At 42.7% G+C, this 12,991-nt stretch overlaps 1 protein-coding gene across 6 annotated transcripts in view; it reads left to right on the forward strand.

Moving 5' to 3' along the window:
* The window catches only part of EHBP1 (EH domain binding protein 1), a 192,445-nt gene that overhangs the window by 126,918 nt on the left and 52,536 nt on the right, over positions 1-12,991 (forward strand). For all 6 annotated transcript variants that reach the window (XM_072331630.1, XM_072331631.1, XM_072331633.1 and 3 more), the window contains 2 exons: positions 357-1,271; positions 3,108-3,251. In XM_072331630.1, coding sequence (XP_072187731.1) covers positions 357-1,271; positions 3,108-3,251 — 1,059 coding nt within the window. The remainder of the gene's footprint in view (positions 1-356; positions 1,272-3,107; positions 3,252-12,991) is intronic.

The raw sequence follows: 12,991 nt of genomic DNA on the forward strand, positions 1-12,991 counted from the left end.
CTAAAGTGGCAATAGTTTGAGTAACAAGATTTATTGTGGTATAAGAGCATGCTGGGAGTACTGAGAGCAATGGTTTGGATGTCTTTGTGAGTCATATCCTCTTGATCTGCATTACTGTGAAGGTACCCCAGGAGATGTCTAGAATCCATCAGGGCAGGTTGCTGAGTTCAGATGGGGCTGTGCAATGAAAAATAGTAAATACCAGCCCACTGCAATGAAACCAAAGGGATAAGTGGTAATAGAGGCGAGGCGAGTCCATACTGTTCCTGTAACACTGCAGCATGTTTGTTTACTTGAAATGTTACAACACGTAAGAAAGTGCTGTATTATAATCTCTGTTTTGCCTCTTTTTAAAGGCATACGATGGGTTTGCCAGCTTAGGAATATCCCGATTGCTGGAGCCTTCTGACATGGTTCTGTTGGCAATCCCTGACAAGCTGACCGTTATGACCTATCTCTATCAAATACGGGCTCATTTCTGCGGCCAGGAATTGAATGTGGTTCAAATAGAGGAGAACAGCAGTAAAAGCACATATAAAGTGGGTAACTACGAGACAGACACCAACAGCTCTGTGGACCAGGAGAAGTTCTACGCAGAGCTGAGCGACCTGAAGCGGCAGCCTGAGCTGCAGGCGCCGGATGGCGGCCTGGCGGACTTTGCCTCTCAGGATGACTCCGTGTTTGTGAACGACAGTGGGGTCGGGGAATCCGAAAGTGAGCATCAGACTCCCGATGACCACTTAAGCCCAAGCACAGCTTCCCCTTCCTCTCGCAGGACTCGAAGTGATACGGACCCACAAAAGTCCCAGCAGAGCTCTGGAAGGACTTCTGCCTCTGAAGAAGTTGGGAAGTGCAGCAGTACGGATACAACACAAGCACAGCCTGTGGTGGGGAGGAAGAAATTGCTGAAAGCTGACACTTTAGACTTAAGTGACTTGGCACATGTCAGTGATCAGAAAGAGGATGCGTCTCCCACGATTGCTTGTGAAGATAACGACAAAAAAAGACACCAGAGTTCAGACAACACCGTTGGCTTCTCAGAGCAAGAAAAGCTGGGACATATGGGATCCCCAGAGAGCATGAGAGAAGATCCTGGATCACGTGGCATGAAGCCGAGTTTATCTCCAACTTCTAACCTTGGATACTTTTATAATAAGGATTTGGATCTTGCAAAGAAAACGTGTGCTTCTCCGAGGCAAGCCGAATCTGATTCTGACAGCGATGCCAGAATGACTTCAAATCATGCAGATCCAGCTGCAAAGACAGCCCAGGTAAGAGACTGCAATATTCTGTGTGCCTGTGAGTCAGCACGGGGATTCTGTTCGAGTCGTCCCTCCGTGGTAAGGTGGGTAGTGCAGGCTGTCATTGATGGGCAGTAGGTATTTTGACAAGTCTGTGATGCTGAAAAAGAGCCATTCAATGAAAAATGAACTTACGGGCCTTGTCCTAGCCCCTGAGAGTGGCAACGCCTTTCTTTGAAATATTGCATTCTATAGCATAACCCTCCCAAAAATACAAAAATAAATAAAAAAACAGACTTATCCGTTCATTGAGCCATATTCAAAAAATGTCAGTTTTTAATGACTTGAAATATCCAAACATATTTCCAAATCTTATCTGAGAAACCACACGGCCTTGTGAACATAGCCTGCGATGGTGAGGTAGAAACTCCAGAATACTAAATTATGCTGTTCACTGAATGGCCTCAGGCATGTTTCTTAACCACAATATCATTTTCCTTTCTGTAAAGATAAAAAGTATATGCCCACCTACCTTGCAGATTTATTGTGAGGATGAAAGTTGAATATTATACAAATGCTGAGCATTATCAGTAAATAGTATCATCACAAAAATATGTAAGAAATTTTATCAACCCTGTTTACAAAAATCCCAATTTTACCCCGAGAAGACCTTTCTTTAGTCTTAGCTTGGTTTGGCTGTGTGCCATCAGTTGTGATAAGAGAAGAATACAGCCAGTCTCTTGGCATTGTAGGTTGCTTCAAACATTCTTACATTTTTTTCCCAAGTAAGCACCACGAGGATTTGTTTTATTGCAAGAGAAGCAGCTCACAGATGGGTGATAGGGGCCAAATATTACTTGCAGAGCCAGCTAATTTCTTTCCTTTAATCAGTGGAGCCTCATGACATTTGCCTTCTTCAACCTTGAGTATCAGATGAGAAAGGAATGATGTGACCCCACATGGAACACAGAGTTGTGCAGCAGGGAGGGACGGCATCTGTTACGAGACTTTCATGTGCAAGGTTGTAGGACAAGATGGCTCTAGAGATTTTTCCCTGTTATTAGTCCCCTGTGTGTCTGTACATTGTAATGAAATCTCAGATGTCTCAGTCTTAAACTTGAAAGCTTGCTCGTTGTTGCTTAGTCTCGGCTGTTTCAATTTCCACTTGGTGGAGGAGGAGCACAACCTGCAGCGTCTCTTCCAACTCCAGCCCGTGTAAAGAGATACATTTCCCAGAATCTTCACTGTTGAGCTTGACTAAGAAGTCAGCATTTGGGAGTTTGGATGTATAGGAGCTCATTTTGCCCATGCAGAAGTCCTCCTTCCATTACTTCTGCTCTGGAGGGTCACCAGCCACATGCAGGAAAAAGGGGCTTTCATTAAATATGAAGTAGAAACAGATATTGTTGCAGGTTGTTTTCCCTTGTACCCAGCCTATTTGTGTTCAGTTTAAGTTAGAAACGAATGATACCCATATAAGTAGCCAACGAAGCATTATATTTGCATACATATTAAAGTAAATAAGTAAACACATAGCACATTTAACATGGTTAGCTTCCATGAAACCAATTATTTTTTTTTTCCACAGTTGCAGTTTAGAGGCATTAAACGTTGATAGAAATTAAGTTTTAAGGGGAAGGGAGAGAAATCTATTTACATTATAAAGGCCTGTGAGTTTTGTTTTAGTTTTACTTTTTGATTATCGTTGCTTTTCATTTCTGTGGAGCGCTCTGTCACCTCGCGAAGCTATAATCCATGTGACTCCTGATCTTTATTATATAGGAAGGCTCCTGGCTACTAACTACTGTGTAAATGTTAAGTACCCTGAGGCTACCCTGCTGTTAATTATATTTCTTTATTTTTAAGCAACGAATGTTGTCAAGACAGGAAGAACTTAAAGAACGGGCAAGAGTTCTGCTTGAGCAAGCAAGAAGAGATGCAGCTTTAAAGGCAGGGAATAAGCAGCTAACCAATACGATCATCCCAGCCCGCAATAAGCAGCTGAATGATGTAAGAATCTTTGGCCAGTGTGGCAGTTTACATCGTTAAAATTTCCTGTACACGTTGATGTTTTTGTGGGAAACACATTTGCAGAATCATTCTTTTCTGTGCTGCGTCCTGGTGCTCTGGTGAGTCGCGCGCCCTCCGTGCACCTTCAAAGCCTGTTTATCCTGCTGCTGCAGCCGGCAGGCTGATGCCTGACACTGCACTGGAAGCAGAGGTCTGGGAGCACCTTCTTTGATTGGCACTGCAGCTTCTAATGGGACGAGAAACAAAAGTTACTTGTTAAATGATAGTGGAGTAATTTATGCTATTTTTCATTACTTCTCTTTTTTTTTTTTTCACTTAATGTAAATGCGTTTCCCGAGCCTGTGATGTCAACTGCTTGGTGCTTCATAAGTGTTACCGCAGTGAATGAGGCAGCTCGTGACAGTCTTGTAAAAGAGTTGATGGAACAATTCCTTTTTATCACAAAAGTTGATTATGCTGGTGAGGTGGGAAAGCGGAGCTGGGGAATGAGCTCCAGTGTGGAAGCAGCTATGGTTGCACCTCCGTTGGCCTCAGTGGTGACCTGGAAGGATGCGTACTCTCTGGAGATGAAAGGCAATTAATTTTTATGCAAACCTTTGCAGTGTGGGTTTTGTGATTCTAACTATTGTGTAGTAGAGACTGTACTGGCAACTAAGAATGCAAATGTAACTGAAAAATAATGATACAGAGAAAGGCTGGAGTTTTTACTGCTTTGCATCTTCGAGAGGCCGGTCCTGAGGGACACATTCCGCTTCTTATATAAATGGGATCTCATAATCAGAAAATGAAGACAATGATTTACACGTCTTATTTCACTCTCCGCTATCTTGGGTCCATGCTGGACATTTTGTTTCCATCAATAATTCCCCTGCAAACTGCTAATTCTTTACTTCTTTTTTTGTTTGTTTTTTAGCTTTTTCTGCAAACCATACTCCTCTCTGCATACGGACCTGACTTGTCTAATGACAGTATAACGATATATAAAAAGTGTCACAATTATTTCGTGATGGACTGTTTTCCTCAATAAGTCAGGCTTAGTATAAGTCTCTTATTGGATTTATTTCCTTCTTGGTTTAATTTAAACAGTTTTTCATATACCAAACAATGTTAGAGGAGGGATGCTGTCGGCAGCTACTCAAGCAGAATTAACTGTAGTAAAAGCTGCCCAACGTTTCCTTATTACTTTCAAAGTTTTATAACTTTGCAAGTATTCAATTGTTTGAGCTGAAATTTTCCATGACAGCTCTGTGCCTCGGGGTAATTTTGGGGTTCAGAAAAAAAAAATAATCATAATAAAAAGCAACCTATTCAACCGCTGCTCTGAATTAGGTTGGGTGGAGCATTGCTTTATCCACGTTCAAAATGTCTTATGGGAAAAAGGTTCCATTCCCTTGAAAAGTCTGTTCAAAACAATTGAAGTTGGGTTAATAGCAGATCATTAGAGAGCCTTGAAATTCAGGGAAGTTTGCGTCAGTAGAAATTGTCTATATGGACACAGAGCAGACTGAATGCCTTTTGCCGTTGCTCTCCTAGTGACCAGGGTCCATTCTGATTCAGATCATAGTATTGGAAAGCAGAACTTTCTCTCTTAGGCTCAGAGTAATCCTGCTGATGAAATCTGAGTGGGAAGAAATGGAGCTACTGCACAGGCATGCAGAGGAGAGATGCCTCAGGTAGATGGCAAGGAGGTAGATGGTGATGCAAACACAGACAGAAATGAAGACCGTGTCTAGGCTGTGAAAGCCAGGGGAATGGTGAGAGATAGGGACAAGCCTTTTGGGATGAATCAGCCTTGTGTAGTTCAGGCATCTGGATTAGCCATAGGACCTCACTCCATTTGTTTCAGAAGCTGCAAAAGAAATAAGATGGAAGCCTGTAGAGAAGAGAAAGACCGTCTCTTCAGGCTGCCCTGCACAGTCAAAATCTCTTGCTGACTTTGTGCTGGGGATGTATCTCAAACTCAACTTATTTGAGTTGGCAGTCCTCAATTTCTGGTTTCCAAACCAAGATTATTAGGGAATGACTTCTGGAAGTTTTGAATGCAGCTAGCTGTAATCAAGTCAAGGAGAACCAGTACGGAGTGTGCAGATAAAGACCATATGAAATAAGAACCAGTGTGCAAGGATGTACAGCTGGCGTAAATTCCATATATTCTGATTTTTGGTTTCTTGACTTAGAAAGCTCAGTGTTCTCTTAATGCATTTCACTGGGAAAGATGCATCTGAAAGGGATTGTTATAAATGGATATTGGTATAATATTCATATCTGATACATTGCATAAGTGTGACACATCATATGTGTCACATACGTATACATACTTGTATACTATATGTTCTAGATGAGGGCGTATGTACACATTAACGTGTATAGATCATAAGATACCTTTTTTTCCTTGAACTTATTTGATGTTGTTTACTACGGGCCATTGCTTATGTGCTTCTTGGAAAATAGTAGAGACTATTCAGTACTTTGGGGTCATTGAGTTCAATGGTAAGAACCTTTACTCGAGCATCTCTTTCTCAGCATACTTCAGCAGAGTTGTGGGTGTCAGCATGCAGCCTGTGTGCAGTAATAGGCAGTGTGTTAGCCACACGGCAGCTCTGGTGATGAGATCAGACGTTCTGTTGTCTCGTGGGCCTTGCTGTACTGCTTCACATTTGCAATATGAGAACTATGAATTGCTGCTTTCTAAGTAAACAAGTGAGAACAATATACAGTGCATGGGGTTGTGTTCCTGCTTGAGGTGAACAAGAGGGAGGAAATTTCCAAGTCATAAATATAGCCTTCCTTGTATGCACCCATCCAGCGTGCTGCAGTAGAAGTCTTGGTCTCCTCATGTTTGTGCTCACATCAGTGTTCTAATGGGCTTTACTTTTTTTTTTTGCCTTTTAGCTCAGACATCAGTTGACATTTTTGGAGCAGAAGTTTAAGGTGTTGAATTTGCTCATATATCTGTCAACTCACTCCCATTCTCCTCAGAATCACATGCTGTCCCGCTCTGCTCTGCATTGTTGTGGCCTCACCTTGAGCACTGTATGCAGCTTTGAGCATCACGAAATAAGAGAAGAGAAAGACTGTCCCTTCAGGCTTCTCTGTGGAATCAAAATCTCTTGCTGACTTTGCAGTGTTGGGGATGTACCTCAAACTCAACATGCTCAAGTTGGCAGAGTTCTCAATTTCTCATTTCCAAATGAAGATTACCAGGGACTGATTTCTGGATGTTGTGAATGCCTGTGGCTCTCAACCATAGGGGTTGGGTTTGGGTGGTACTCTTTGGAGCCTGGGGCTGGGGTCGGTGATCCTTGTGGGTCCCTTCCAAGTGCGGATCTTATGTGATTCTATAATTCTATGATTTCTCAGCTGTATTCTCTTCCCTTTCTTTCCTCTCTTTGCCTCGCTATTTCAGCTGTCTCTCCTGTCTATTTCAACTGACTTTCCTCTTGCTTTTTACCTTTTCTTTCTTAATTCCTGCTTTCTTTAATCTTTCTTGCCTTAGACATACTCTCTCAGTGCCTTCTGCCCCATAATCTCCCATCCTATCTTTAGTCCACTTGATTTAGTCCCATTGTTCTCAACTGTCTTCCTCTGTTTGTAGCGTATTAGCCCCTTTTCTCCCATTCTTTTTTCAGTCCTTGCAGCATGGGAGTTTTTCCTTCTGCTCCCTTAGTGCTTCTCAGGAACTCTTGAATCTGCAAAATGTTTGCTTTCCAGCCTGTATAGAGGCTGCCTGTCTGTAAACCAGTAGACAGATATTTAAGTCGAAGAGAAGGCTACATTGGTCAGAAATTGCTTGAAAGCATGTTCGTGTCTTGGTAGGATTATAGGTATGTCCTTAAAATTGATGCAGCCTTTCGGAGACTGGAAAAGTGAACTGAAAAGCTGTATGAGCAGACTAACAGACTTACTGATCCCCTTATGCATGCCATTTCTCTGGTAGATCTACAAACAGCTCGGCCTCTCTTCTTACTTTCTTGATGTAGATGTGCATGCAGTGACTCTTTCAGAGATGCTTTTGTCGTTTCCAATCTGGTACAGCAGCTGTAGTCACTTAGCTTTTAACCAGGAGAGCATTTTTGTTAGCTTACTCACTTCTGTTTAACGCCTCTCTTCTCATGATGACCTACACAGTGCTGGGATGGACATAACCAATCCCACAAGATGCTCTAAAGCATAAACTTGTGGTGATGGTTGCTAACAGCGAGTGCTTGTTTGGGATGAGACTGTGCTATCTACCTGGTGAATTGGCAGCCAGAGAGGACCAAGACAAATGGGATGTACTGAGGAAGTGCGGGGATTAAAGGTCTTTGCAGTGGGGAGTCCTCACTTCCAGAATGTGGAGTGGGATCCGTGCAGGCTGAATCTCAGCACAGCTGCACCGTCAGCAAAAATCTGTGAAGGCCGGTGGCAAAATGTTTCTCTTATTCACCTTTAATGACTGGTCCATGTAAAGAATGGAAATGTACAGCAGCTGTCCTTTACTCTGTAAACTCAAATGGCTATGGTTGTGGAGTCAGTATGATTACAGAGGATGGAATTAGAAGTTAAGAAATTCACAGGCAACTTTAATTAACCTCCTTTGTGTATATGCGTTATGATGTAGTCTTTAATTATGTGATTGTATACTATTTTCCCCAAAGCATTTGTGTCTCATTTAGCTCAGAGTATTGAGGTGATGGAGCAGGCTGTTTGTCCAGAGGACCTCCGTCCCTTTGGTAGGAAGGTGTACAGCAAGCAAAGCAGGGACTGCAGGGAGCAAGAGGATGAGGTCACGGCTTGAAAGAGTTAAGTGTAAGGTTGCCTTTGCCTCAGAGTTCCTGGTCAGTGCTGCTGAGTGTTCTGAACCACACTTCCTTCAAGCAGTCATTAATTGTGCATCCTTCCTTTTTTGGATGGCCATTTGAGGTGAAGGTTTAATTTGCAGATGTATTGAGCTTCCATGTCTGTCAGGGAAATCAATTGGAGCTGTGCTTTAGGCTTACAAAGGGCTGCATAAGGCTTAGAATGCTGAGAAAAGCAGGTAATGGACTTCCCAGAGTATGTGCTCAGTGTTAGATCCTGTTAGCTGTGTCTCTCCGTTTCAGTTCCCAGCCAAAGAAGAGGGTAATAACACCACCACAGGGTGCTGGGAGGGGAGAATGCCATTAATATTTTTAAGGCACTTAAATACTGTAATGATGAGCGCTGTAGAAAAGCCCTTGAAGAAATTAATAGTTCTGTCTATACAGCAAGATTTGAATATTGTATAGTAAAGAATGGTGCAACTTATTGATGGGTCTCTGTATTGAACAGTGAAAGTAAACTAATATTGGACACTGCTGGGTAGAGCTCAGATCTAGGCTGAAGATGGGTGAGATTGGAGACAGTAAAAGGTCATACCACAACAAGGCTCTGTCCTCAAAGGGGTGAAAATTAAGATGATGCCAATCAGTCTTCTTTGTGACATCTCTGAAATGATGTGTCAAAGCCTCTTAACTGGTATTTGCAAGGCAGACAGCTCTAGCAGAGGATGCCACATAGCATGGCATTCATGTGAGATGGTACTCCTCTGGGGATATGTTGTGGTTGTCTTGCAGACACAGACCAGTGATGACTTCTGAAGTTATTGTGATTTTGCACAAGCCAAGGATTTATTCTTAGTGAATTTAGGTGCAGGACTGGGCCCTTCATATGGTCTTGGCCAAGATGTTGAGTATTTAGGATCTAGTATTGGTTCTGGGATGCAGGAATGATACCTGCAGGGAGTTCCTCTGTCTTTTGCCTCCCATGAAAATAGTAATTCTTTGTTTACAATGGCATTGTAAGAGACTCCATTTGTAAAACAAGTATTTAAAACCCATGAATGATAATTGCAGGAGTGCTTTCAGAGAGCAGTCCTGACTCTGCTGCTGCACTCACATGCAACTGTTGCTAGCCTGCTTTCTGCAGAGAAAGATGTGGTTTTACTTACCTCTACTACCATTACTTCATACTTACTCAGTTTGAATGGCAGTTACAGTTGCCTACATTCAGCTTTTGTAGGAGAATATGGAGATGCGAAGCTGCTACCTCCAACCATGCAGATGCTGCCTGTATACAGAGGGCAGCAGGAAAGGGTTTTGCTGCAAGATTGTTTCTTTCTGCTCAGAGTATTGCTTTTTGTTACTCGCTTCCTCAAAGGACTTGTTGAGGCTGTATCTAATTCATGTTTAATAAGCTCTTTCTACTTCAGGTGTCAATCTGTTTTGCCCATTACTTTTCATTTTCATAAACATTTGAGTGCAAAATGATAACAGTTTTTTGCATCCATAGTGGCTGGATGGAATGTAAGACTTTATAGAAGAGCTCCAGAAACCGACAAAACCTGAAATGAGATGGTTTTGTATACTCTAATTTTGATCGCATGCATTTGCACAGATACAGGATATTCCATCTGCAATAAAGTGAAAAATAAGGGATTCATTTCCTGAGTAAGTGCTCAGAAAAAAACCCTTTATTTAGCAGTATGATTTATTGATCATGTTCTGCAAAAACCTGCAACACTCTGAGCAAATAAACCGCTCGCTGTCCTTCTCTGCTATGTGACCACAAGGTAAACTGGAGTCAGCATTAGCAGAAATGACAGGGAATGCAAGTTCAGAGCACACAAGGAAAAGGATGTTTTAATGTGAAAGATGTCTTCAAATCTAGTTAGTACTGCAGGTATTCTTTCCTCCAAATATTTTAATGGGTTTTTGAAAAGTACGCAGTAATTTGTTTGTATATCTGAAATCAAATTCCCCACTTCTGTTGCAATAGGAAAGCCATCTGGATAGTCAGTGGAATTGTTTGCAGTCTCCCAAGCTAGAAAGTAGATGGCTGTAATTGAGGTGATAGTATTAATTCATGTATAAGAACATGACCCAAGTTATTCCTGTTTTGGTTTTGAAGGAGAGAAGGAGAAGTCGGTCTTTATTAATTAAACATCTAACCTTAATGTATTGAGGTGTAGGGCTTTGCAGATGGCAACCTTGTTCCTTTAATAATAATTGGAAAATATCGATTGAAAGAAGGCTAGCCTGTCATGCTGATAATTGTGACCAGATTTAGATACGATCACTAGATCTTCCTGAGATTGCAAAGAAGCAGTTACCATCTAATTGGTAAAAAGATTGAACGTTATTTTGGTAATCCCAAAGCTTTGGTAACTTATTCCTCATTGTTCATTTATATGTCTGGTACGTATGCCACTACAAAGTGGTTAAATATGGTTTAAGCTGATAAGGCTATGCTGTATAGTATTTACATTTCACGAGCATCCCAAGTTTTATAGCTGTTTTAACAACGTACTTCTCTTTAAATGCAGGTTAGATCTGGTGGCTGAGCACTTACTTCAAAACCACAACTGAACTGATAGTCATTCTGGTTAATGGCACACTAATGCTGAGATAATCTGATGGCAAAAACAATCCGAGGGGGTTTTAGTTACTGCTGCTTGTGACGTGAAAACTGAAAATACTCTGTAACTTTCCAGGAGGGTTCTGTGTATTTTGACTTCTTGATCTGTTTAAGCTCTTCCTGACTACGAAGCAGTGATATTTCAAGAAACAGCGCTGAGGACACCCCCTAACATAGCTGGGAAAATAAATCAATTAGTGCAAGTAAAAGCAGTGCTAAGAGGAATTAGTATACACTGTCGTTTTTATAGCGAGAGGCATTTCATGAATGAAGTGTAACCTCCGATAACACAAGGCAGATGTTACGCAGTTGGAGTTTTAGTTATAAATGCTTGAGATTGTCAGCTGGATTTTATTGGTGATATTTCCATAACTCGCATCTGTTTACGCCAGTTAAGCACCAAATACGAGCGCGCAGTTGTTGATTCCGTGTGTGTAATTTCAAGGTGCTGTGTGCTCTGCAGCCATAGCGCTAACTTGCACGCTCACACAGAATCTCCCAGCGTAAGCATTCAGATATCTGAACAACATGAGTTCAAAACCTCCAAGCATTTTCTTTCCAGCTATAACTACTAGCCCCCTAAAAAGGAGGTCTCGGAGTTTCAGGGGCCCTCTGTTGTGTGTGAGGGGAGCCCCAGCTTCCTCCGCATCTCGAATGCTCTTTTCATACTGCTGCTAATAACCGCGGCCGCTTTCTGCGTGGATGCTCAGCACACGCTGTTGTGAATCCCAGGATGATATCGCCATCACTTAGAGCTGTATTTTGCATCGCCTATTCTGTTATTGCTCAGCATGCACAAGGGTAGAGTTAAAATCTTTATTCAGTTCATTTAAAAATGTTTCTTTTGTTCTCCTTATCATGTTCTGGCTTTCCCAAGGATATATGCCTTGAACGAAAAGTCACATGTGCATTACTAATTGTGTGCCATTGTATTTACAGTTCCTAGTGGTGGCACTGTGAAGCTACTAATTCTTTTGCTTCACTTGATGTAAAATAATCTGAGTGTCTTTGATAGCAGTGAAACAGTATTAATTGTTTTGTACATTTCTTGGTCACTCTTCTTAGGTGGTCTTCATAATCTATTAGAACTTTCAGCCAGATTTTTGTAATGTCATGCCTCCAGCAGTGATTAAATTGGTAATTAATGAACAGGCCTTGGCAACATAAACCACATCCCGTTAATTTTCCCTTTTGAGTTTTTAGAAGTTGTCGTCTCTGTCAGAAAGCGTTGCGCCACCTCGCTACAGCCCCTTGGCATCAAACCACGACGGCCTGATTTTTTGCAGCCATTAGTAGATCAGAGCAGTAATTTCACAGTATTTTGGTCAGGGTAATTATGGTACCAAGTACCGAGCAGAGTCGGGAATTCACACAAGAAGTCCAGAAATACCAGGTGAGCTTCCTCATGTTCACTGGGACGTTATGATCAGTTTAATTGGGCTCTGTTTGATTCCGGCCGCGGAGGCTCTTTGTGCCGCGGCACCGCGGCCACTTTCCGCTCCGGTGTTGCTGACCCGCACTGACAGCCCCGCGGCAGCACCCGGCCCTTTGAAGTGGGGCTCTGTGCAGAGGGCGCCTACAGAAAAGGGAGAAGCGAGGGAAGAGGTTACTGTAGCAAAGCTGTGCTGCGGCCCCTGTGCGGAGCGGGACCCCAGCGGGTGCAGCGGTCATCCTTCGTGGCCGGCTGCAGGTGGAGGGCCGTCAGCTGCGCGTCGGGCACATCCAGCTTGCAAAAGTCACCTGCCTGTTGGCTCTGCAGTGAAAGGACTGTCAGTGGTCACTTCTTCCGAAGCCTTAATGAAACCAAATGGTTTGCTGAGGGTTCGGGTCTAACCGTCGGGGTGTTTCAGGCAGCCTTGTCAGTTGATGTTCATGAATTGACTTGAACGGAGATCAAAGTGTTTCTCAAAATGGAGAATCGGGGAGAGAGACAGCTCCTTCAATCGCACCACAAGAGCTAATCAAGCCATCAGTTCTTTATGTGCTCTGCGTGCCTTTAGCATTTAATACCCAATGGTTTGTCAGGACAAATTGAAATTGCGGGGTTAGGGGGGGTGCACGCCGCAAACAAAGTGGGTGCAATGCTTGCTTCTTCCTCGACGGGCTCGGTCCCAGAAATTATAACACCCAAATGGAAAACCTCAGCAGGCACTGTTGATTAAATATTTGGGGTCGGGGGGGAAAAGAAAAAAAAAAAGCGAAAGTAAAGGATTCAATGGGCACTGAACGCCTTCGCGCTGATTAAAGGTCCGAGTTTAAAGTGAAAGAGAAACCCGGCTCAGCGTGGCTTTTTTGTTTCTTTGGTT

The sequence above is a fragment of the Excalfactoria chinensis genome, chromosome 3 (genome assembly GCF_039878825.1).
Source record: "Excalfactoria chinensis isolate bCotChi1 chromosome 3, bCotChi1.hap2, whole genome shotgun sequence".
Lineage (NCBI taxonomy): Eukaryota > Metazoa > Chordata > Aves > Galliformes > Phasianidae > Excalfactoria > Excalfactoria chinensis.